This window comes from Leopardus geoffroyi, chromosome B2 (assembly GCF_018350155.1).
Source record: "Leopardus geoffroyi isolate Oge1 chromosome B2, O.geoffroyi_Oge1_pat1.0, whole genome shotgun sequence".
Taxonomy (NCBI): domain Eukaryota; kingdom Metazoa; phylum Chordata; class Mammalia; order Carnivora; family Felidae; genus Leopardus; species Leopardus geoffroyi.
The window spans coordinates 16,786,843-16,811,720 of NC_059332.1; the positions used below are offsets into that span (position 1 = coordinate 16,786,843).

Genomic DNA, 24,878 nt, shown 5'->3' on the forward strand with positions numbered 1-24,878 from the left:
AGTCAATCCACCCCCCTGCCCCTGCCCCCCCTCACCCCCCCTCCCCGCCATTCTGCAGGTCCCACCACCTTGGCTAATCTACTTTGATCTGCTCTTCGGTGCCTGAGAGCTCATTACTGCCTTAGCCAAACAACTTTCTGGACTCACTGATGGGCCAGACCCCGATTTAGTTCAAGTTCTCTTGGAGAGGGAGCTGGGTGGCTCAGTCAGGTCGTGAGTTCGAGCCGAGCCCCGCATCGGGCTATCTGCTGCCAGCGCAGAGCCCACTTCGGATCCTCTGGCCCCCTCTCTCAGCCCCGCCCCAGCTTGAGCGCGCACACACGCTCTCTCTAAGATAAACGTTTAAAAAATAGTTAATTATTTAATTAAGACTCAGACGGGGTGGACCCTCAGGATCTGATTTCTAATTCTCCCCTTCCAATCTCCTACCCTCTCCCACTCCTTTGGCCCCTGAAGAGAACCTACTTCAGATGGTACCCTTGCTTCTCTTTTCTTCCTACCCTGCCCCATGCCAAACTCCCCCTGCCCCCACATCAGGGCATAGTAGGACACCCGGCCTCTGTGGAAGCTTCATACCTCTGCTCTCCCCTCACCACGCTGGCGCAGGTATGCGTTCACCCATCTCCCCTCCTCAACTCCACGCTTCTTTCAAGGTCCACATTTGAGTATCATTTTGTCCCTACCTCCTAGAACAGTGGCACTTGAAGGCATCCAACAACTACCTGCCAGGTTGTGCATTTGGGGCAGGAGGGAAAACAGTCTGTGGCCTGACATCTGCATTTCTCTGGATAGCCATGGGATCTAGAACATTATAAAGGACAAGCACGCCTCATTTTATTGGGCTCTATTTTACTGCACTCTGCAGATGCTGTCTTTTACAAACTGAAGGTTTGTGGCGACGCCGTGTTTAACAAGATCAGCAGCATTTGCTCACTTTGTGTCTCTGTGTCATGTTTTGGTAATTCTCACGACATTTCAAGCTTTTTCGTTATCATTATTATATTTGTTATGGCGATCTGTGATCCAGGATCACAACTTGCTGAAAGCCCAGATGAGAACAAGCATTTTTAGCAATGAAGTATGTTTGGAGTACGTACGCTTTTTAAGACAGTGCTATTGCAAAATCCATCGACCACAGCAGAGTATAAACATAACTTTTACGCTAACTGGGAAACCAGAAAATTCATTTGACTCGCTTTACCGCGATATTCGCCTTATTGCAGTCATCTGGAACAGAACCCACAATAACTCCAAGGAATGCCTGTGTATATGAAATACGAAAAATGTTTACTATTTATGACCTCATGAATAATACTTTAAGACCAATCAGGCATTTCTGTCAACGAATAGCTGGGCTCCTATTAGTTGCCAGGACCTGTGCGGGCCTGGGGCGCCTACAACCCCCAAAGCTGCCTTTGTGCACGCTGGAACAGGGCACCCTCTTCAGACAGATGAATTATAAAAGCTGGGCCCAAGACTCTAAACGCCCACCTCAGCTGGCACCCAGGAGCGTGAAGGCTCTGCCTACAGTAGTAAATGAGACAAAGTGCCTACTTTTCGGGAGCTCAGATGCCAGCGAGGAGGACGGGCAAATACACGGTCAATTTTCAGCATTTTCTATGTAACTCTGAAAACTCAGACTTCGACGCACAAGACTTCACGGTCTCCATCTAAATCCTCACCTCATTAAACACTGGTGCTATAATCATCAATTTGAACTTGGTCTGAGGCAGCCACCTCTGCCAGCAGAAGTCCCAGTACTCTTTTCGGCAGGAAACCAGCACTGTTCCAGATTCAAGTAGGCCACAAGACTGACCACATTTCCAATTACCACCTCACAGTGACTGGCTAAATTGATTTCACAACGAAACATTCCAAATTAATTGGTTTGGTCTTAATTTTTTACCTTGCGTGTACCTGAGAATGCCTTTTTTTTTTTTTTTTTTTCCTGTAATGGTAAATATTTCGCTAAGCTACTTTACTCAGTTGGGAGTTATTTGCTGTAACCGTTCTTTGCTTAGCCCTGCTAGACCCATACCTGCTGAAACTGAATGTAAAAGATAATTGTCCTTCCCAGTTGCTGTAACACACTAACCAATATACTATTTGAAAACCATAAGCTAAAATAAACTCACCTTCCTAAAATTAAAATCTCTCTTCACAGCTAAGGGGAAACGCGCATGTTTTCACCTTTGTACGAAATACATACAATGTACGTAATTTGGAACCACTGCTTCCTCGTGGAAACATAGGTCATTTTGCCTCTGAGTTCTGCAAATGATGGTCTGAGTTAATGTCCACCGCAACCCTCTTCATTTCTTGCCAATCTAATGTATAGACCAGCACAAAGACAAATCTCAAAAGCAGTGTGGGGGAGGGGCACAAAAATTCCCATTAATCCGGTTGGCAGAGGATATCCCACTATTCATTTCAGACTCCGAGAAGCAAACACGGTCCCTGTTAAGAGAAAGTAAATCTCTCATTTTCATACCCACACTGATGGTTGGGAAGGCACTGTCATTTCGTCAAATTGGATTGATTCATTCCACAAATATTTACGAAGCATTTCCTGAGAGACGGGCATCACACGGGAAAAGTGGCAGTAAACAAGAGAAATGGCACATTCCTGGCACTCACCATGGGGCAGGGTTGCCATCCAGTGAGCTGCTGTTTCTGGTACCCAAGAAATACTTTATCATACGATTTATTGTGAACCATCCCTCTACTTAATGCCGAATCTTACCTCTTAGATTTCTAGGATGAATCTGTTTGGTGCGAGGCATCTTTTTTGATTCAGGGGCTCCCTTTTCTTCTCAGAAACGGTGGGAAGTGTAGGTCACAAAAAGGTAGCTCCATAAACTCAACATCCATCAATTAATCCATGTGCTAAAAATGAAAAAAAAAAAGAAAAATCACACTTTACTACCTTCAAAGGAAAAAGATATTTCAAAAGCATGGCTTCGTTCGGCACTAACCTAATCTCCACAAAAGATAACCAAGCTAGAAACACCTGCAGAAGATCACTTACCAACTTTTAATTAACCATAGGACATCTCATTTTGCTACTATCTGGGCTTTCTCCTTAAGAAAACAGAAAAAGAAAATCACCATACCTTTACCAAACAAGAGTGAAAAAGATTCACTCAGCTATGTTTTACAGTAACATCACAGGGTACAATTAAAGTATTGGGGCGCCTGGGTGGCGCAGTCGGTTAAGCGTCCGACTTCAGCCAGGTCACGATCTCGCGGTCCGTGAGTTCGAGCCCCGCGTCAGGCTCTGGGCTGATGGCTCAGAGCCTGGAGCCTGCTTCCGAGTCTGTGTCTCCCTCTCTCTCTGCCCCTCCCCCGTTCATGCTCTGTCTCTCTCTGTCCCAAAAATAAATAAATGTTGAAAAAAAAAAAAAATTAAAAAAAATAAAATAAAAAAATAAAGTATAGCGTTAGGCTATACAAGGGTTATACATATGTATACACATACACACATGTTATACGTGTATATATAAATATATATATACATATATATATATATATATATATATATATATACACATATATATATATATAATACTTCTGCTTGTCCAAAAGCACTTTGGGAACAAGGACCATGTCTCATTTATCTTGTTTTACTGAATTAATTCAGTTAATATATGTGGTTGCTACCGGAGCTGCTCCCCAATTATTCCAGCTTTCTCTTCTAGGCTTGTGGTAGGACTGTACCTTCTGCCTCCCTACATTTAGCTACAATGTGTGACCAGTTCTGGCTAATGACCTGTGAGTGGAGGAGACACCCACTGCTTCCAGGCTGTACCATTATTACCAAAGCAAAATCCTCTAGCACTCTCTGTTCCTTCTGCTGTGGGACAGGCACCGTTCCAGACAGTGAGTACTGCAACACAGAGCTGAGGTCATCATCACATAGCATAAACAAGAAAGAGACCTTTTGTTGTCATAAGTGGCTGAGCTTTGGGAGTTATTTGTTACTGCAGCACAACCTAGTCTGTCCTGACTTCTACCCTTTGAAGACGGTGATCGGAAACGCAATGTGCCAAAACGTTAATAATCCCAAACCTGATCATCCCTCTTCCCAAACTGGCCACTTGTGTCTCCTCTGCCACAAGATCCTCAAGGATCCTCCTGCTTAGTTTTAATTTCCCGGAATGATGCTGATAAGCAAAGCCTAATGCGATGATAAACATGAAATTATGTCTAATCACGAAGCAGACACAAAGAACGGGATAGGAATGCTTTGTTTAAAACTTGTTATATCCTGTACTACAGAAGAAACTGAGAATACTTACTAAGCACCTGCAGAGTGCCTATGTACTTTCTACACATTACCTAATCCAATCTTAACAATAACTGGTAATTTAGCTATCATTTATTTGCTCTACAGAGAAGACGACGAGAGAGGAGAGGCTGACTAACCTGCCCATGGTCAGCGACTAAAAAATATGGTACCAAGTGACTTGGTTACTCTTCAGTGCTTATTCCCTCAGCAGAGGTAATACCTAGTCTGTGGTTTTATTCAACAGGCTGTAGGACACAAGTCAGGACTATATCGTTTGCTGTCAAACCAGATTGGGTTCAAAGCCAGGTTTTTACCCCCTTACTGTGTGGCCTTGTTCAAGGCACTTAACCTCTCTGAAGATCAGATTTCCCAACACTAAAACTAAGAAATAGTATCCACCCCATAGGGTGGTTATAAGGTCTAAACTAAACAATGTTGATGCTGGCACACAAAAACACTCAAATATTAATACTCCTTAAGAAAGACTATATGGGAAAGACTGGATCTAGTACTCCTGTATAAGGTTTTGGAAATTTATTATTTCATTATAGCAGTGAAGAATTGGAAGGAGGCTACAATTAACTTCAGTGTTTTATGCCTGGTAAGGCCTTGTGTGGGTACTACACAAAATTATTTGCAATGTTGTTGTTTTTTTTAACTGCATGGGGAAGAATACGAAATATGATGGCAAAATACCATCACAGGGCTAAATGGTCTATAAAAGATACGGTTCCTCAACTCTCTGCATTAAATACATCCACCATCCGATTCACGAAGCTTGATTCAATAGAGAATTCCGAGACGTTAGAGACAAATTGCGCGAACGCTTAACTAAAAGCTTTTAAATGGTCATGATATCTGGAAGTTTTTAAAGCGTGAACTCCGAATGTAATACAATCACGTGACCCCGAATCAGGAGCCTAAATATAAAATATGCAAATTCCCAATCAGTAACAGCTCTTGGCTACCCGGTTCCCTACCTACCCACTGTCCCTAGCTGTCCATCCCATGTTTAAACCCTTGTGGGGGGGAAGTGAGTATAGGGAAAGACAGCGGCACTGGAGCGACTAGGACGAGTAATAAACCGTTCCTTTGCAGGAAAGAAATAAATACTACATGGAGCAAAACCATGACAGGATCAAAAAGCGTAAAGACAGTTGCAAGGAGAAAAAACATGAATGAATGTGGAGGGCGGAGCCTGGGAAAACCCCTCTGCAACGCTGCACTGAACAAAGCGCTTCGCATGCCAGGAGGAGGGGGAATGGAAGTGCCAGCTCAGGAAGGAGCCCGGAGTGGATGCGGAGAGCATGAGGAGGAGGAGGAGGAGGAGGAGGAGGAGGAGGAGGAGGAGGAGGAGGAGGAGGAGGAGGAGGACGGGATGAGGCGAGCGCGGCAGCCCTGAGACTCCTCCTCGCCGCCGGCTCCGCCACCGCCCCCTCCCCTCTCCAGCAACTCAGTCCCCAGCCCGACCCCAAGGCGAGCTAGAGCCGACCCGCGCCCAAACCCACCGCCCACTTCCCAACTGCTGCAGGCGCGTACTCCCAACCCGGAAAGAAACTACCCAGGTGGCTGGGAGTAAACAGGCACTTAGAGCAAAGAACGAAAGGAAAAAAAAAGCCACAAAGCCGGGAGGTTGGGAAGCCGAGGCCTGGTCTCCCTCACCCCCCACCCTCTTGCAAAATGCGTCTGAGGCTGGAACGCGGGGTGGGGAAGCTGAGTCCCTCCGTACCTGCTCGCCTCCCAGGACCGCAGCTCGGGCCGCTCGCGCGCTGCGAGGGCGCCCAGAAGTGGCAAGTGTCTCCCGCACGCAGCCATCCCCTCTGCAAGGTCGGCGGTTGCACACACACGCACGCACACACACACACACACACACACACACACACGCGCGCGCCCGCACGCCCCCCGCCCGCGGAGGGGGAAGTGGTCCTGCCCTCCCCCCCCCCCCCCCCGCCTCCCGCCGCCCTCCCAGCTGCAGCGCCCCCGCCGCGGAGCCCGCGCCGAACCTGCTGCCAGGACGCCCGGCGGAGCCGCTGCCGCTGCAGCCGGCCCTGGAGCTGCGCTGCTGATGGCGGCGGCCGCAGCTCGGAATCTCCGCGACCCCCGCGCGGCGGCGGCGGTGGCGGCAGCGGCGGCGGCGCCCGGGATCCCTCCTTCACTTGACAACCTCAAACACAAACATAGCCTCCTCCCGCCGCTGCTCCCGGCCCCCAGGCTCCGTCCCCCTCCCCGCCGCCGCCGCCGCCGCCGCCGCCCCAGCAGCAGCCACACTAGAGGCCGGCGACTGGCACTCACACCACCCAGCGCTGAAATATTAAACAGGGGAGCCGGCCGGGGGGCGGGGGGGGGAGCGCGGGGCGCGCGGGCGGGGGCCGCAGGCGCCGGGCGGGGGAGGCGGCCGCGCTCGCCGGCGCCCCGGGCCGCGGCATGACCGCCGCCGCCGCCGGGAAGGGGGCAGCGGGGGGCCGGGCGGCGAGGCTGGGCGAGCGGCCCCCGGGTCCGTGGGGCCCGGGGCGCGGAGGGCGGGCGCGGGCTTTACCTCTCCCCGGGGTAGAGTAGGGCACGTTTAGCGTCTTTAGGGGCGACGGGAGGTGCGCGGGCCGGGCGGCGCGGGGGAGGGAGGGCGAAGGTCCGAGGCTTTCCCGCGGGTGGGCGGGGCGGCAGGGGATCCCCGGGGGCGGGAGGCGGGGAGGCCGCGAGCTGAGCCGCGCGGGCGGGGGAGGGGGCGTCCCCCGGCGAGGGCTGAGGCTGGGGCTCGGCGGGGGAGGGGCGAGGGGGGTTCACTACCGGCGCAGAGACCCGAGTGGACAGGCGCGGCCGGCGGCCCTGCGCAGGCTGGGAATGGGGTGGGTGCCCCGGTCGGGGCTCGCGTGGAGCCCGGAGCCCCGGGTCTCCCCGGCGGGGCGGGCCCGGGACCGCACCTCCCCCCGGTCACCCGCCCGCGGCTCCGCCCAGCCCGGCCGCCGCGGGGACGAGGTGGGGGTGCCGGAGGAGGCGGTGGCGCGGCCCGAGGGGGGGAGGGGCGGGGTTAGGGACGCGAGGGGCGGGAGCCCGGGGTCGCGCTGGCTCGGGGACTGGCGCCCGGCGGGGGCAGAGGGGCGGGCCCAGCCGGTCACGCGGCCCGGGGAAGGCCTGGCCGGGTCGCGCAGTTGGGGGCGGTTGGTCGGGGAAGAGGGGCGGGGACGGGCGGGGCGGTAGTTTCTCTTTACCGTCTCTTTACTTTCTAAAGCAGGATGTGGGCCGGCCCAGTGACGTCATGGGGTCTCCCAGTCCCGCCCCCCGCCCGGGCCGAATGGGGGAGGGGAAAGGAGAAGGGAGGGCGGGGGGGGGGACCCCAAGGGGGTTTCCTCAGCAACGCGTGGAGGGAAGGGGAAAGTCATTGTGAAACTTGAAACTAATTAACTTTGAAAAACAACTTAAAAAAAAAAAAAACAGGGAGGGGGGCGGGGTGTTGGTTTGGAGGATGGAAGGGGACATATTATTAACCCTGAACTGAAACCACTTCTTGGTGGCGGATGTTCTATTAAAAGATTGAGGGAAGCCAAGGTTATTCCAGAGGCCGCTCCAAAGCCCGCTGGTGGTTCCCAGAGCCCGGGCTGCCAGCGAGGTTAACCCTTACCGGTCCGCCTGACAGTTTGGGTCAGGGAGGGGAGGGGTCTTTGGGGTCAGAAAAGGAGGTTTGGTGCTGGGCAGCCGACTAGGCTCCTAGGACGCTGAGGAGGAGAGGGAGAAGAGGGAGTAATTACCATAAACCAGAGTTTGACCCTTGCTGCTAGAAAGCCGTAGAGGAAGCAAGGAGTGGTAATCTATGGAAATAAATCGGGAGGGGCTGGACCAGGGTGTCGAACAAGGTCTTTGGGGTTAGATTACTAAAGAAGGTTAGAAATCTGGGACTCAGAAATTCCACACGTACACCTAAAGAAGCAGGCAAAAGTGAACTGGTTTAAGGAGCCGCGTTGAACTTGGGAGGAATAAGGCAAAACAAAAATTCTGATGCATAAAAATTTCTCAGATTAAACCAAACTGCTTTTTCCCCTTTTAAGGAATAAAAATGCTAAACGACCGTACACCCACTATGTGGGCCATCTGTGAAAACTTGAGTTGTTTTGTTCCCTGGGGCTTCCATAAAGACATCTAGGCTTTTCCTGCTAGGGTTGACCCCGAAAATTCCCTGAGGAAATCCTACCTCTAGCTCATTTGAGCTAAAAAAAAAAAAAAAAAAACTTAATGCACCAGAATGGCAATGATTAAAAATGGAATACTCGGTAAAGGCAAGCTTGTAACCAAAAGTCATGTCACGTAAAGGGGAAAATATATCTGTTAAAAACTAAATTTGGTCATAAGAGCAAAGATCATCCAATAACTGCCTAAATTTGAAATGATGTTTCTTAGCATACTATGCTCCCAACCTTGCAGTGAAATAATGCAATCTTTAAAATTTCCAAGTGATGTAATCATCTCTCTTTTATAAAAGTAGATGCCATCCAATGGATTGCAGTCACAAAAATTAGGTAAAGTCCAACTGGGCATTTGAATAAAAAATAAGCCTTCATTTAAATGTTCAAGTATACCTAATCTGTCCCAAGATAAAGAGTAAGGTAACTTGATAATTATTAATTCTGCCTAGTGTCACTTGCTAAATCAAAACGCTAACTGGATGAATATGATTTTAACCCAATAGTTGGTGAATCAATAACAAATACACACTGTGAACACAATGTTTATATGGGATTTGGCACTGTTAGGAGCTTTCTAACAGATTAAATCTGCAATTTGGAGTTACAGACAATTTTGTCATTTCAGCCTGTTAAAGAACTTTTTTTCTTAAATAGACTACTCACAATTTAACTTTCTTGGGCGGCAAATCAATATTAAAACTCTGCTTTGAAATACATGCAATACGGAACAGTTTCGTATTTTCTAGTTTCGAATTTCCTAAATGCAATTTCTCTTCCTAACTCTGCCTGCAGTTTTAACTTCCTAGTTATCAGAACGCAGGCAAAGCCAGCTGAACGGTAAAGTAGCTAGTTTCGGCTTGTTTTGTGGCAAATTAAATACAATTTCTCAAATAGTATCGGAATATGGGGGGGGGGGGAGGTGTTAACCAGAAAATAAATGTGAGGGGTGAACAGCAGTTTGAACTGTCAAAAATTCTGGAACAATGGGGGAGGTGACCATACTCTGGGGGATGGGGGGGGTGGGGACACAGAGGGTTCCTACGGCCCCATTTCACTCTGGCTGCAACCCTGCCGGCCGTGTGAACGCTTCTGCAGCCCCCCTCGGGGAGTGGGGTTCAAGTGAGGGCAGTGTCACGGCAGGGCTCTACGCACATTTTCCTCGCTGAGCAGTTTTGGGAAAACACAAGTCCACGCTGCGGCTGGGTCGCGGGACCCAGCCGTCCCGCCGCGTCCACCGAGCCCCGCGCCGCCACCGCCGCCCGCGCGTCCTCCAGCCCCGGTTCCCACGCGGCCGCCCGGCCGGGCCCGGCTCGAGCTCCCCCCTGGCGCGGCCCCGCGGCCCCGGCCCTCCGCCCTGCGCGCGGCCCGGCAGCGCCGCCGCCACGCGGAGATCCCCGAGGTTCCTCCCCGCCGGCCGCCGGGTCACGCCGCCGCCCGTCCCTCCCCTCCGCCCTCCGCCCTCCGCCCTCCGCGCGCGCCGGGCTTTCCCGTCCACCGGCCGAATCCCCTCCTCCTCGGGGCGACCCGGCGACAAAACCTTCCCCGCCCGCTCTGCCAACTCTGCCCCACGCCCAGGCTACTGCCAAGCCAGACGCCAGACAAAAGAACCCAGAGAAAACTTACCCGAACTGCAAGGCAAAAAGTCTGATCCAAAGCTTCCTGGGTTTAACTTTTAATTTTAAAAACAACAAAAGCAGAAACCAAAAGCCTCCTAGGTTGGAAGTGGGCGTGAGAGGAAATGCTAGGGGGAGGCGCTTCATTCCCTCGGCTGCTTTGCCCCCCCCCCCCCTTTTCTGGCCCCTGCCTGGGGCTTTGATGTTATCTAGTGCACCGCCTACGTTGGTTTATACCGTGGGCTCCGCGCCGAGAATGATATACGGGTATTTGGCACTTTCTGTGCCGGTTTGAAGCGAAGGAAGCAGGTGGTCACGGTAAAGGATTCCCACTTCTTCCTCCATGCAGTGAGAAAGGACCCTTTGCCCAGGCTGTCCTTTGTTACCGGGACCGAAATGAACAATCCACCTTCCTAGTGATCCTGGAGAGCTGGACCATGTGGTATTTTCTGTTAGACACACGCACACACACACAGGCCTTCTAAATTAAATTCCTTTCCCCTCCTCTCTTAGCACAACTTTGAATATTGTACGTTTTCTGAGGCTGTGTTTGCTTTGTAGACCTGTTTTGAAAGTAAATATTATTTCTCTTCTGAGATGGACCCCCAGCCTTGCAGAGACAAGTATATACCTCTGAAGAAAATAATCTCCATAATAACATGCCTTTCATATCTAGTCTGACAGATCGGAATATGCCCTCACCGTCCCCCTCACATTATGGAAAACTTGGAACTGTTGATTTTATCTTCACTGGACACTAGCAGAAACCAGATATATTTTCACATTAGATGAGCAGTCTCAGGGCCATCACTACTAAGAAAGCATTAATGAAGGGTGTTTTTTGTTTTGTTTTGTTTTGTTTTTTAACAGATTAGTAATCAACAAGGTTTGCACTGTCTGCCATTCAGTCCTAACTGTTCATCCACTTAATACCAACACCAAGGTGTGTTCAAGCTTTGCCCTCTGGGAGTTTACAAATTAATGGAGACAAGATAAACACATTAAAAAAAAATACCTAGAGGGGGAAAAAAAGATACAAGAAGAAGCTTATAAACAAAGCCAATTAAAGTTATACAGACTTATTTACATGACTGCTGAGAGCTTTCTGGATTGGGTAGAGGGCAGGATTATCAGAGAAAGTTCCATCCTGAGACTGAGCTCTGAGTAGGATTTTGAAGGCGAGAAAGTTCACGATTTGGCAATGGTATGAGAGCAACATCCTGGGCAAGGGGAATAGCTTGGAGGGGAGAGCGAGTGAACTAACTATGCGTGAGAGTGTTGCTGGCTAGAACCGAAAATCAGAGGAAATGTGAGACATGCAGAGTGGCCACATAAAGGTAGCCTCCAAACCAGGGAAGCTATTAATAACTCTACCCAGATGAGTTAGAGTAGATTTGTTAGCAGCGTATATATTACTATAGTAATGGTAGCAGCATGCTGGTGGTGGTAATTGACAGTTATTGAGAGCGTTTACGACTTGTCAGGCTTTCCTGTGTAAACTTATTTAATCCCCACTGTAAACCCATGCTACAGGTGAAGGAAGAGAGGCTTAGGAGTGCCAAATACTCTACCTGCGGCCGCAGAGCTAGTAGGTGGTAGATCCATGCTTGGAGCCCAGAGAATATGGAGATGCCTAGCAGCTTAATGACACATTACAAGAGTTCCAGAATGTTCTACATCTGTGGAAAAAGAAATGAAAAAAAAAAAAAAGTTCCGTATTTGCAGGTTTTGCGACTCTGGTAGATTGTGTGATGAAAATGGGGGAAGTCGGGATGATGTGATGGACGAAGGCAAGGAGTGAGAATGACTAATTTTAACCATGTCTAGGTTTAAGAAGAATGAGTTAATTCACATTTATGCCGCTGTTGATACTATTAACCTTACAGGATACATTATTACAAGAAACCTGGTCTCTAACTTCATTTAAAAGCACCTAGTTCAATGCCAATGAATAAGAGACTTTATTGAGTATTATTTGGTGCACTCTCTGTGAAAGGGCTAAAAGAAGGCCAGAAATGACCGATGGAAGTGATTCTTGCAGTTCCTAAAACGATGCCTCATAAACTACCTCTGCAAGTGGCTTACTGACGAGCACTGGAAACAGGGATTGGTGGGGTGCCTGTGTGGCTCGGTCGGTTAAGCGTCCAACTTCGGCTCAGGTCACGCTCTCTCGGTTCCTGAGTTGGAGCCCTGAGTCAAGGTCTGTGCTGACGGCTCAGAGCCTGGAACCTGCTTCAGATTCTGTGTCTGCCTCTCTCTCTGGCCCTCCCCTGCTCGTGCTCTGCCTCTCTTTCTCTCAAAAATAAGCAAGCATTTAAAAAAAAGAAAAAGAAAAAAGAAAGCGGCGATGGCATTTAACCTTATCTGTGATCTGAATAATTCAACTTTATCCATGATCTAACGATGTGGAAGCAAGCGAGTGCAATCTGAGACATTGTATTTGTCGGCTCAGGCTGCTATACCAAAGACTGGGGGACTCCAACAATAGACGTTTATTTCCTCACAGAACTGGAAGCTGAAATTCCAAGATCAAGGGTCACCTGATGTGGTTTCTGGTGAGACCTCCCTTCGTGGCTTGTAGCCCATGAGCCACCTCTGTGCTGAGCTTCTCCCATGTGTGCGCATAGAGAGCCAGTGAGCGCTCGCTCTAGTGTCTCAGACCAACCCTAATGCTACAGAATCAAGGCCCCATACTTATGACTTCATTCAACTCACCTCCCGAAGATTCTATTTCCAGATACAGTCACACTGAGGGGAAGGCTTTACCAGATGAACTTGGAGGTGTGTGTGGGGGGGGGGGGGGCACATTGCAGCCCCGAGCAGACACCGGGACTATCTTTACACGAATCCATACAGACCTGGGAAAGAGTCTTGTCAGGGCCTTGAGGATGAAATAAGTAAGATGGGCTTTGGGTTCATGCCTGGGCTCCACTCAGAGAGGTCACTGGTGACTGTAGGGAAGGTTGCTCTCATCTCTTTAAGTTCTAGTACCTTCCTCCTAGGGGTGAAGCCAGGATTGAGTGAAATAGTAGAGTCTCCTATTTCCAGAAGAATTACTCCTAAAATTACCTCTTAAAACAGTGCTGTGTGCTCTACTTTTTAACATTTCTAGCAAGACGGTTTCAAACCTCCTGTGGAAAGCTGTTTTTGTATACACATTTACTGCATTATAAATAAAGGCCATTTTACTGACTGCGAAAGGATCGAAGGGTCTCATCTTGCCCATTGTGTCCACAATCGGAACACATGGAAATTAAGCATTCCCTACCTCTGCCTACCTAAAGTGTGGGTACCCCTTCCCCTACGCCATACTCTCTGTCTTATCACTGCGTTCATTTCCTTTATAACATCCAGCATTCTGGAATTATCCTACGGACTCACTTGTCTGTTATCGTTCAACCCTCAAGTAGAATATGAGGGCCACGAGTGAAGGGGGCTGGATTTCTTCCCCACTGAATCCCCAGCACCTGGAACAGTGTCGCAATAAATGTCTGTTGAAGGGCGCTTGCGTGGCTCAGTGGGTTAAGCGACGGACTCTTGGTTTCCACTTAGATCATGATCTCAAGGTCCGCTTTGTGAGTTTGAGCCTCTGCGTGGGGTTCAGCGCTGACAGCGTGGAGCCTGTTTGGGATTTTTCTCTCTCCCTCTCTCTCTGTCCCTCCCCCACTCCCACTGTCTCTGTCTCTCTCAAAATAAACAAACTTTAAATAAATAAATAAATAAATAAATAAATAAATAAATAAATAAATGTTGTTGCACAGCAACTCCTTTCCACCCGTGTGCAATCCCGCCAGTTACTTTCAGATCCCGCTTTATTGGTGGCGAGACCCACTCTCAAGACGGCCCCAAAGTACTGAGTCCTGCTCATCTGTCGGTTTAGTTACCAAGATTTTGATGCCAGCTTCACTGTGTTCTTACTTCTGTATTTTCATTGAAACAACTTGGAATGTTTGAATTTCTGGACCCGATGTCATATAATCCGGTTACAAGGGATCTGCTTATTTTGTAGCTGGGGAATGGAAATACAAAGTGGCCATGTGTACCTACAACATTGTCAAGCTGGTTCCTGGCAGAGCTTGACTGGAGAACCCCAGTCGATCCTTCTTTCTTTCCGCACCCAAATCCTTCTCCTTTTCTATCCTAACCCCGATTCTCACCCCCCCGCAACTCCATTGCCTTTGCTGGCTCTCACTCTTCATTCCCAGATTTAAAATAAAAATTAAAAAAAAAAAAATGCTTCTCATTTGGTACAGTTTTGGTTGAGGTTTCGTGGCTTAAGCCTTTTATGTTGAAAGGAAGGAAGGGAAGGAAGGAGAGACCGACAGAAAGAAATAGGTGTGTATGTTTATGAAAGTAAAAATATGGCACAGCAAGGCATCCATAGGGAAAGTTGTTCACTGAGGGCTCCTGGCTAATTCAGTCCATATTCCATACCTTTTCTTTCTGGGTTGCTGTAACTGTGGGGTTAAAGAGGGCACAAAATCAGGCACATTCTTAGAAATGGGGGTTGGGAGATAACTTCTTGGTAATAACCCTGCTGCCTTGGACAGAATTCCCCAGTTCCCGAATCTACTCCCAATAACAGCATGTATTAAACATTTACAGAGAAAGGCAATCTGGTGATTAGAAGCCTGGACTGCATCCCAGCTCTGCCAGAAGCACGATCTTGGGCAACTTACTTGAACTTCCTGTGCCTCAGTTTACTCCTCTGTAAAGTGGATGTAATTGGAATCTTCATAGAATTATTGTGAGAATTGGGGGCGCCTGGATGGCTCAGTCAGTTAAGCATCCAACTCTTAGTTTTGGCTCAGGTCATGATCTCATGATTTCATGGCTTCAAGCCCCGCATCAGGCTCTGTGCTGACAGTGCAGAGCCTGCTTGGGATGCTCTCTCTCCCTCTCTCTCTCTCCCCCTCCCCCGCTCACGTTGTCTCTGTCTCTCTCAAAATAAGTAAAACTTAAAAGAAAGAAAGAATTATTGTGAGCATAGATGAAGGGCACTCGGTTGGCTCAGTTAGAAGAACATGCAACTCTTGATCTCGGGGTCATGAGTTCGAACCCAACGTTGAGTGTTGAGATTACTTAAATAAATAAAGCTTGAGAGAGAGAGTGAGAGAGAGAGAGTAGAGGAGCTGGTATTTCTAAAGCCCTTAGTGCCTGTCACCCAGTTATAACTGCAGCATATATATATAAGTGTTAACAAATTCCTTATTGCATCTTCCACACCCTGCTGAGTGTGTTTAACATTTATTACCTTTCCTATGTTGAAATAAGTCTGTGGACATGGGGGAGACATGATAACTAAGTCCAACACGGTGGCTAGGATGGAATCCTGGGATAAAAAGAGGACGTCAGTGGAGAAACTTGGTGGCATCCAAATAAGGTCTGGAGTTAACAGCAACGTACTCTCATTTTTTAAATATTTATTTTATTTTTGAGAGAAAGAGAGAGAGAGAGAGCTAGAGGCAGAAAGAGAGGGAGACAAGAGGATCTGAAACGGGCTCTTCACTGGCAGCGGCCAGCCCGATGCAGGGCTCGAACTCGTGAACCTGACCTGAGCCAAATCATGACCAGAGCCGAAGATGGACACTTAACGGACGGAGCCACCCAGGTGCCCCTGTACTCTCATTTTTGACAAACGTATCACGGTCATGTAAGATGTTAACCACGGAGGAAACTGGCTGAGGGTGTATGGGAGCTCTCTATATAATCTTTGCCTATTTTCTGTAAATCTAAAATATTCCGAAGTAAAGTTTATTTAACCAAAACAATAACTCGCTTATTACAAGTACTGTTGTTATCCACATGTTACTGAAAAAAGGAAGTCGGGTTTACAGAGGTTAAGTAACATGTCCAAATACAACCACGGATGGCCTCACAAGGACCCTCACTGCCTGCAGAAAAGATCACATCCTGAACGTCGAGACCTCCCCCGCCACCTCCCTGTCTTCCCTTTGCTCACTTATCTGCAGCAGCATGGAATCTGGGGACACAGGTGGGGACTGCCACAAAAATATACTTGATATTTTCATAACTGTACTTTGTAATTCAGGCTTAAATATACATATCATATTTACGTATGTATGCTGCATATTATATATAATCTCTAGCAATTTTTCATTTTAATAAGGGTCATGTCTATAATTATGGGATTTCAGCATCGGCACAGAAGTACACTAGGTGTGTAAACCAGGTTACAGGACAGGATTCAACGGCACATTAAAAGAATGTTGCATTTCCCATCTAAATCACTGGTTATACGTAACCTTTTCTTTCCGTAAATAAACCGCTGACCCCACAACTCCACTCCCACCTTTACAAGGGCCCTCTTTCTCCAAACACAGCTTCACTCCCAATGTTTACTTCCTACACTAATGTCTCTGTTACCCCAGATCTGACCAGGTCCCAAACTCACCAGCGTCTGGCTTTTTTTATTTTTAATTTTTTTAACGTTTATTTAATTTTGAGACAGAGAGAGACAGAGCACGAACAGGGGAGGGGCAGAGAGAGAGGGAGACACAGAATCTGAAACAGGCTCCAGGCTCTGAGCGGTCAGCACAGAGCCCGACGCGGGGCTCGAACTCACGGACCGTGAGATCATGACCTGAGCGGAAGTTGGACGCTTAACCGACCAAGCCACCCAGGCGCCCCGCTTCTGGCTTTTTAAATATGTCGTTGGGCTCTCAGAAGTTTTCTCTAGATACCTGTTCACTGAATGAAATTTTGCAATTAAATTGCTTCTAGTAAACAACCCTTAAACCCATGATTTTTTTCCTTCCCTCCACTCAGGGCCGTACTATTCTGTACTATTTCATTTAAGTTTCTGTTGGCGAGAGCTCGCGGTTTAATTTATGATTTTGAGGTTATCGGTTATCTCGTTTTCTTGGTGGTTCCTTTTATGCCAAGATGTCTCTGGGCATCAGTGTAAAGGAACCCAAGAAATCGAGAGTCAAAGTCCGAATGGGGGCAAACTGGAGAAACAGCAACAGACAACGAACTTAATAGAAACGAAGGAAAATGAAACTAATACTAATATACAAGTAAGAGATAAGTAAGTGAATGAAAGATAAGAATAAGCCACGAATAATAGGACAATAACGGCTCACGGTAAACTTTAACATGTTTTGAGTGCCTTGTAAATTGCAACTATTTTCATTTTTGTAAGAGGACACAGAGATTCGTTTACAGTACATAACTGGATATGCAACAAGGATTATAATAAGGCATCTAAATAAGGCTATATGTGTGTGTGTGTGTGTGTGTGTGTGTGTGCATAGCGAAAATCAGCTAACCAGATGGCTGTCTAACCTAAAGACAGAGTCGATATTATTTGTGAGATTTTTTTTTTCCGTTAATGGATTTTGCACAGGAGGTTTTGTAATTATAAAAAATATTGATACAAGCAGGAAATCTTGTCTTGGCACAGTCGTGCTGTGTGGTGCTTAGAACAGGAGGAACAGGACACACACATTTATCTTCTGCTTTGCTCCTTGTACAACTGTCGTTCCCAACTGTTGTGGAACCTTCTGGTTGCAAAATTCCAGCCCTCACATAGTAACAAGAGAGTCAAAACAGTCCCTCCCTCCCGAGCTCTAATCACACAACAGTTTCGTAACCATGTTCTCTCAGAAAGTTCCATAGTCCACCCCTCTGGAACAAAATGAAATGATTTCCAGAAAGGTAAATCAGACAGTTCTCTGACGGTAACTCTTCTCTTACTTGTCTTGTTCTAAAAGCATAGTTTCTATCACCCTGCAGTCCAAGTGGGGGAAGGAATGTGGTTAGCTTCGGAATACACTTCAAAAATATTTTTTAGCAGTCTCAATAACCATTTCTCTTAAGCATATGTTCTAAGCAACTGATGATCTTGTAGCCATTCTGATACCACTAAAACAAATCCACACAATTTTTTTCACTCAAACCTCTAATGAGATTTCTTATCAAGAAATTTTTTATTTCCTTATTTAGGAAAAAAAAAAAAAAAAAAAAGGATTGTCCCAAACGAATGAGTATTCAAAAAAGTTTTCGAACATCAGTTCTTTTATGACGTGACCTGTGATTCATATTCCCAAAAGGCCAAGCTGTTATTCTGCAAAAAAAAAATCACCAGAAACTATTTGTGTCTGTTCTCACAAACTCAAAGAAAGCCAGAATAAATTTGGGCAACACTTAAATAAGAAATTTTAGGATGGTGCAGAAATATCAGCAAGTGATTCAATAGTATGGATTTCTTACTACTCCGATTTCCTTGAAGCTTGCCCGATTTTTCTGGTAACGTAAAATATATGACGGTGTTGAGGTACCATGATGGAACACTGACCACTTGTGTGGCAGATAAGTCCAAGGAAACATTCTTCTGGGTTAAACTAAAGACCCTGCGTGGGGGTGGGGAGGGTGGGGAAAGAAACGATCCTGTTTCTTATCGTGGCCAAATTACACCTCAGATACATTGCTAATTAGCAAGCTGCGATTCATGAGCTAAAATACTAAGGAACAGTTTATGGTATCCTCATCTGTAAAATGGGGTGATAGCCATGACATGTTTTCTAGGGATGCTTGACAGAAGAACAATGAGAGCCTGTTAAGTCCTCTGGATGTATCTACTTCTATAAAACTACCGAAGTAGCTCTTTCTCTTATCCTTTCATATGTGCAATGTCCCCTTTATGCTGTCCTTCAGTATCTCCTCATTATACTTCCTCTCCGTCTTCACTTCCACTGTGACCGGATCCTTTTAAGCAAAGATTTATTTCCATACTTGTAACTATTTTCCATTCTGCTGCTCTATTTTCTTTCTCTTCTTTGCTTTTGAATTGGAAGGTGAATGGTTTGTTCTTAAACCGAGAACAGTATTATTTTTAGGTGCTATGAAGTCCGTGAATTGGATACCTGTCCTTTTTCTTCTAGTTCGCACTGCCGTGACACCTGGGTTTTTGACTATAGATTCTCTAATGAAAATCAGATTAGCTCTTTACAACTACCCATAGCTTGCGAGTTTGACGTCATTTCCAACCACGTTTTTCCAATTCCCTCATTTTTTTTTTTTTTTTTTTTACCAACAACCCCGTTTTCCCAGCACCAACATTTAGAAGACTTGGGATTTCATTAATATTACCCTAAGATGTAGAGGTCAATGTCATAGATCTAAAAATATTTTCCTCACCCGTCTTCAAAAGCTTGCTAAAGATGAACAGGAAGCACGCTCTATATTACATGAAATAAAAAGCTGCTCAGTAGTAGGTTAATCCAGTGGTACTCCACTGTTGCCAATATTAACATTGGAGGGTGTCTGGAGAGAGAACACAGTTGTCCACCAATGCATCAACTTGGAAAAGATAGGGCTACAGTCCAAACATTCCTAGCTTCTCTTAATCAGGCACGCCACCCTAATTATCTCCTAAAAATAATGCTTTGAGTGTGTAACTCTCTTACTGAAGAAAGCAAGCAGCCCACTGCTAACTACAAGATGAAATCCATATTCCCTAGCGGCTTTCAAATCGCAGTGTGATCCAAGCGTACATTTTCACCGTTACTGTTAGCTGCCTCCCCAAATAAAGTCCTCACGTTCAGCTGAATGGATCCACTCACTGTTTCTGCAAACAGCGTCCATGTTTCCAATCATTGTCATCACACGGCATGCCTGCCTTCCTCCTCTTTGCTCATCCAAACCCTACCAGTTCTCTAAGATCTAGTTAAATTGTCCCTTTTCTGTGATCATTTCATGAAGCGGTCCAACGGGCTCACAGAAAATTGGCATACTCTCAATCAGATAGGTTATCATGCCTGAAACTTTAAGTGCTATTATTGTTTTACTCTTTCTAGGTCTCTATTTCCTGGTCTAAACTGTTAGGAATAGAAAACTGTATCTTATTATGCTCTATAGCCCTCTCTTTCGTCTTCGTCATTAATCAAAATTAATTAACAGCTAACTCTGGGTGTTATCCATAACATCTTTGCAGGGAAATGAGATCTATAGGCTATTTTACCTGTTTTTTTTTTTCCTTTTTGATGAAAAACACAGTTAAGTATACCTTTTATCACTAACACTGACATCTCATTGAATTTTAGTTTCTGTTTGTAAAGTGACTCTGTTGGACTAGCTCACTATAGTCTATTGTAGAGTAAAGAATCTATGATTTTGTTGGTTCTTCTTCCAAGGCTGGTGAATTTTCTAATCAGGTACATTGTGGTGATGTAAACTTTAATCACGGGCCTCACCTATTTTAAATTTTTTTTTCCACGTTTTTATTTATTTTTGGGACACAAAGACAGAGCATGAACGGGGGAGGGGCAGAGAGAGAGGGAGACACAGAATCGGAAACAGGCTCCAGGCTCTGAGCCATCAGCCCAGAGCCCGACGCGGGGCTCGAACTCACGGACCGCGAGATCGTGACCTGGCTGAAGTCGGACGCTTAACCGACTGCGCTACCCAGGCGCCCCAAGCCTCACCTATTTTAGATGTTCTTTGACACGCACTCATACTATGGGCCCCTTCATTTTTTTTCATTATGACCTTCAGGTGGCATTGTGCAAATTGCACAGCATTTCCGTATAGACAAACCTTCAACAATCCTCAGTTACAACATTTAGATTATGTATTCCAGGCTCTCTCCAATCCGAGATGACAGGCAAGATGTAGTGGCGTTCATGGTATAATATTGATTTGAAAACAAAATTAATCTGTGCATTTGGCCCCTTCCTTCAGTACTATATAATTTTGTTATACCTGTAAGAATTGTGTGATCATTTCTACCAATCTTACCGCATTTCAGTAAAAATTAAAATTAAAACAATCTCTTCTCATATTATTTCTCTTAGAGAATATTGAGCTATAGAGACTACTGGTTGGAAAATTTCCTAAAGGTAATACAAACATACAAAACAAAAATCTTTTCTATGATTGCTTTGAAGTCCTGGTGAGAAGCAGTAACACACATGCAAGATCTAAATGTTCATTTCATCCCTTGTGAGTTTTCCTCAACTTAAATGTTAAAACATCAAAACTATCTTAGAGGTGATGTAATTTAAATGGTAGATTATGGGACGCCTAGGTGGCTCAGACAGTTAAGTGTCCAACTGTTGGTTTCAGCTCAGGTCATGATCTCATGGCTTCTTGGGTTTGAGCAACACATCAGGCTCTGTGCTGGTAGCTTGGGATTCTCTCTCCCTCTCGATGCCCTTCCCCACTTGTGCTGTGGCTGTCTCTCTCAAAATTAAATAAATAAATAAATAAATAATAAAAAAAACTTAAAAAAAAATTCCCAGCGCTTCTATAAGGTGCTAATATTATGTGTATATTTTAAAAAGATAGATTAAATGCTGTGGGTCCCCTAAAACTGTATAACACGAGGAAGGGAACACTCGTGTAAACTATGGAATTTAATTAATAATAACATATCAACATTGGTCCGTTAATTGTAACACAGGTACCATACCAAGGCAAGGAGGAGAAGTAGTGCTCTGGTAAAACTAAAACTACTCTTAAAAAATGAAATCTATTAGGGATGCCTGGGTGGCTCAGTCGGTTGAGCCTCTGACTTCGGCTCGGGTCATGATCTCGCCTTTGACAAGTTCGAGCCCTGTGGCGGGCTCTATGCTGACCGCTCAGAGCCTGGAGCCTGCTTCGGATTCTGTGTCTCCCTCTCTCTCTACCTCTCCCCCGCTCATGTTCTGTCTCTCTCTGTCTCAAAAATAAATAAACATGAAAAGAGTTAAAAAAAAAATCTATTAGGGATGCCTAGGTGGCTTGGTGGGTTGAGCATCTGACTGTAGCTCAGGTCATCATGGTCCATGAGTTCAAGCCCTGTGTCCGGCTCTGTGCTGACAGCTCAGAGCCTGGATCCTGCTGCGGATTCTGTGTCTCCCTCTCTCTGCCCCTCCCCCCCCCATGCTCTGTCTTTCTCAAAAAAATAAATACACATAAAAATTGTTAAAAAATAATGAAATCTATTAATTTCTTTAAAAGCTATGGGTTCTAGTTAATGTCATACATAATAAACCTCTGATGAAACTGTCCCTTTTATCCTCTTGTCATTTATCCTGTGATATCTTTAAAGATAGGGTAGTCTAGGGGCGCCTGGGTGGCTCAGTCGGTTGAGCAGCCGACTTCGGCTCAGGTCATGATCTCGCGGTCCGTGAGTTTGAGCCCCGCGTCAGGCTCTGTGCTGACCGCTCAGAGCCTGGAGCCTGGTTCAGATTCTGTGTCTCCCTCTCTCTGACCCTCCCCTGTTCATGCTCTGTCTTTCCCTGTCTCAAAAATAAATAAAACGGTAAAAAAAAAAAAATTAAAAAAAAAAAAAGAAAAGATAGGGTAGTCTACTTTTTTTCTGTCTTATTATCTTATCCAGTGTTTTACTTTTTGCTCTCACTTGAGATCCTGAAAGGCCTCTTCTCCAGAGATAATTTCTCTCTCTCTCTTCTTTTTTTTGCAAATCTTTTGAAACTTAAGCATTTTACTGTAAACTCATCTTCCTTTAATGTGATGATAGTATTTTAATTAAGAATAAGTTAACATTAAGCACCCCTGCTTTCAACGTTTATTTATTTTTGGGACAGAGAGAGACAGAGCATGAACGGGGGAGGGGCAGAGAGAGAGGGAGACACAGAATCGGAAACAGGCTCCAGGCTCTGAGCCATCAGCCCAGAGCCTGACGCGGGGCTCGAACTCACGGACCGCGAGATCGTGACCTGGCTGAAGTCGGACGCTTAACTGACTGCGTCACCCAGGCACCCCAAGCACCCCTGCTTTCAAACATCTCCTAGCAAGATATGATTAACTATGGAAGCACTGGAAAGTAGGAAAGATGGCAGTAAGATTTTTGGACAACCATAAAATTCTAACTTCAGTATATTTAATACCCAATTAGTATTAGATGATCTGTTTAAAAATTTCTCTTCCCACCCAATTGTTAGGAAGTTGTGCTTGTGCACCATAAGCACGTGCATTGTATAATACCAACCCAAACGATATCTTGGACAGTATCTTGGGCAAGATCTTGACTTTATCTCCGACTTGTGAAGCTTCAACTTTCTTGCTGACCAAGGAACTATTCAAGAAAAAAATGCCTATTTCATAACTTCAAGAGAATGATTTCCTCCCACCAGTGAGCAAATATGATTGAAATTTTTATAATAGGAGACAAAAACCTACTTGCCCCGTCATTTGGGCAAGTTATTTCTTTCTCACCTTCAGTGTTCTTATTCTGTGATATGGTGATTGTGTATGAAGACCAATGAGATCAGGGCGCCTGGGGGCCTGAGGCAGCTGAGTGCCCTTGAGTCTTGGTTTTGGCTCAGGTCATGATCTCAGAGTTATGGGATCAAGACCCAAGTTGGGCTCTGCACTGAGCATGGAGCCTGCTGAAGATTCTTCCTTTCTCTCCCTCTGCCCCCTCCTCCACTCGAGCTATAAATAAATAAATAAATAAATAAATAAATAAATAAAGACTAGTGAGATCATGTTTTTATTTTTATTTACTTATTTTTAAAACCAGAGCTTTTTTTATCTTAAAAAAAAAAATGCCTAATGTTCATTTTTGAGAGAGAGACCTCGAGTGAGCGGGGGAGGGGCAGAGAGAGAGGGAGACACAGAATCCGAAGAAGGATCCAGGCTCTGAGCTGTCAGCACAGAGCCCACGACACAGGGCTTGAACTCACAAACCCTGAGATCATGACCTGAGCCGAAGTCGGATGTTTAACTAACTGAGCCACCCAGGCACGCCTGTTTTGTTTTTTGTTTTTGTTTTTGTTGGTTTTGTTTTTGTTTGAGAGAGAGAGAGAGAGCACAAGCAGAGACAGGGCAGAGAGAGAAGGGGACACAGGATCTGAAGTGGGCTCTGTGCTGATAGCAGAGAGCCCGACTTGGGGCTTGAACCCACGAACCATGAAATCATGACCTGAGCCAAAGTCAGACATTTAACCTACTGAGCCACCCAGGCACCCCTGAGATCATATTAAAAAAAGAAAAAAAAAAAAAAAAAAAAAGAAAAACACACAACTGTTCCAAAAACATACTATGTTGAATAAACCATAGCTGCAATATATTAATATTTTGCTTTGGTCTCAGCGAACTTGTGTATATTTACACTTGATGGTCCTTCTCATAGTTGGGTCTCTATCTCTGCCCTTTTGACCGGAAACCTGTCTGCTACTTTCAAACTCCTAACTCCTCCCCCGACCCACCGACTTAACCTCGCTTTTAGCAGAAGTCCTTGACTAGCTCCTGGAGAAAGTTAAGGCTATTAAAACAAGACATCCTTACCCCTGATGCCACAATTTCTTTGCTACTACACCTCTGCCCTTCCACTCCTCTCCTCTTGAGGAAGTGGAATCTATTCACTTAAAGGCAATGTGCTTCCCTGATACCAATTGAGCCACCCAGGCGCCCCCAGAGATGATGTAGGTTAAATACACCTATTACTTGTCTAGGTCTTCATAGTTTACACAGTGCTGTCTTCGAATCTTGTGAATCATAATGGATTTGTAGCTTCGTTCTCAACTGTGTTTCGTGTCCCCAGTCTTTTGGGTTTTTCTTCTTTTATCCTGTTTATACTGCCTTCGTGCATTTACATATCCTTGAAAGGTATCTGGTACCCTTGAGACAACAGGTAAAGGATTATTTTTAATTCCTAATTTTCCTAATAAAGAAACTGTTATTCATTAAAGACTTGTTCCCATGACTTCTCACACTCATTAAATGATAGAAAACAGGATTTAAAGTCAGATTTCCTGACCCCAAACTTGGTATATTTCTACAAAATCATGGCTAGCTTTCACAATAACTGCTCTGTGTTTCCTTCTTTCT

General features: G+C 45.9%; 1 protein-coding gene across 6 annotated transcripts in view; it reads right to left on the reverse strand.

Moving 5' to 3' along the window:
• The window catches only part of HIVEP1 (HIVEP zinc finger 1), a 148,669-nt gene extending 138,458 nt beyond the window's left edge, over positions 1–10,211 (reverse strand). For 2 of the 6 annotated variants that reach the window (XM_045497395.1, XM_045497391.1), the window contains exons 1-2: positions 10,087–10,211; positions 2,744–2,886 (exon numbers count right to left, since the gene is read on the reverse strand). In XM_045497395.1, coding sequence (XP_045353351.1) covers positions 2,744–2,783 — 40 coding nt within the window. In that variant the 5' untranslated portion in view covers positions 2,784–2,886; positions 10,087–10,211. Of the gene's footprint in view, positions 1–2,743; positions 2,887–6,017; positions 6,165–6,291; positions 6,624–6,824; positions 6,975–10,086 lie in introns of those variants that run through there. The other 4 variants (XM_045497392.1, XM_045497396.1, XM_045497390.1 and 1 more) reach the window with 4 other exon arrangements.
• Positions 10,212–24,878: the final 14,667 nt, after the last annotated feature.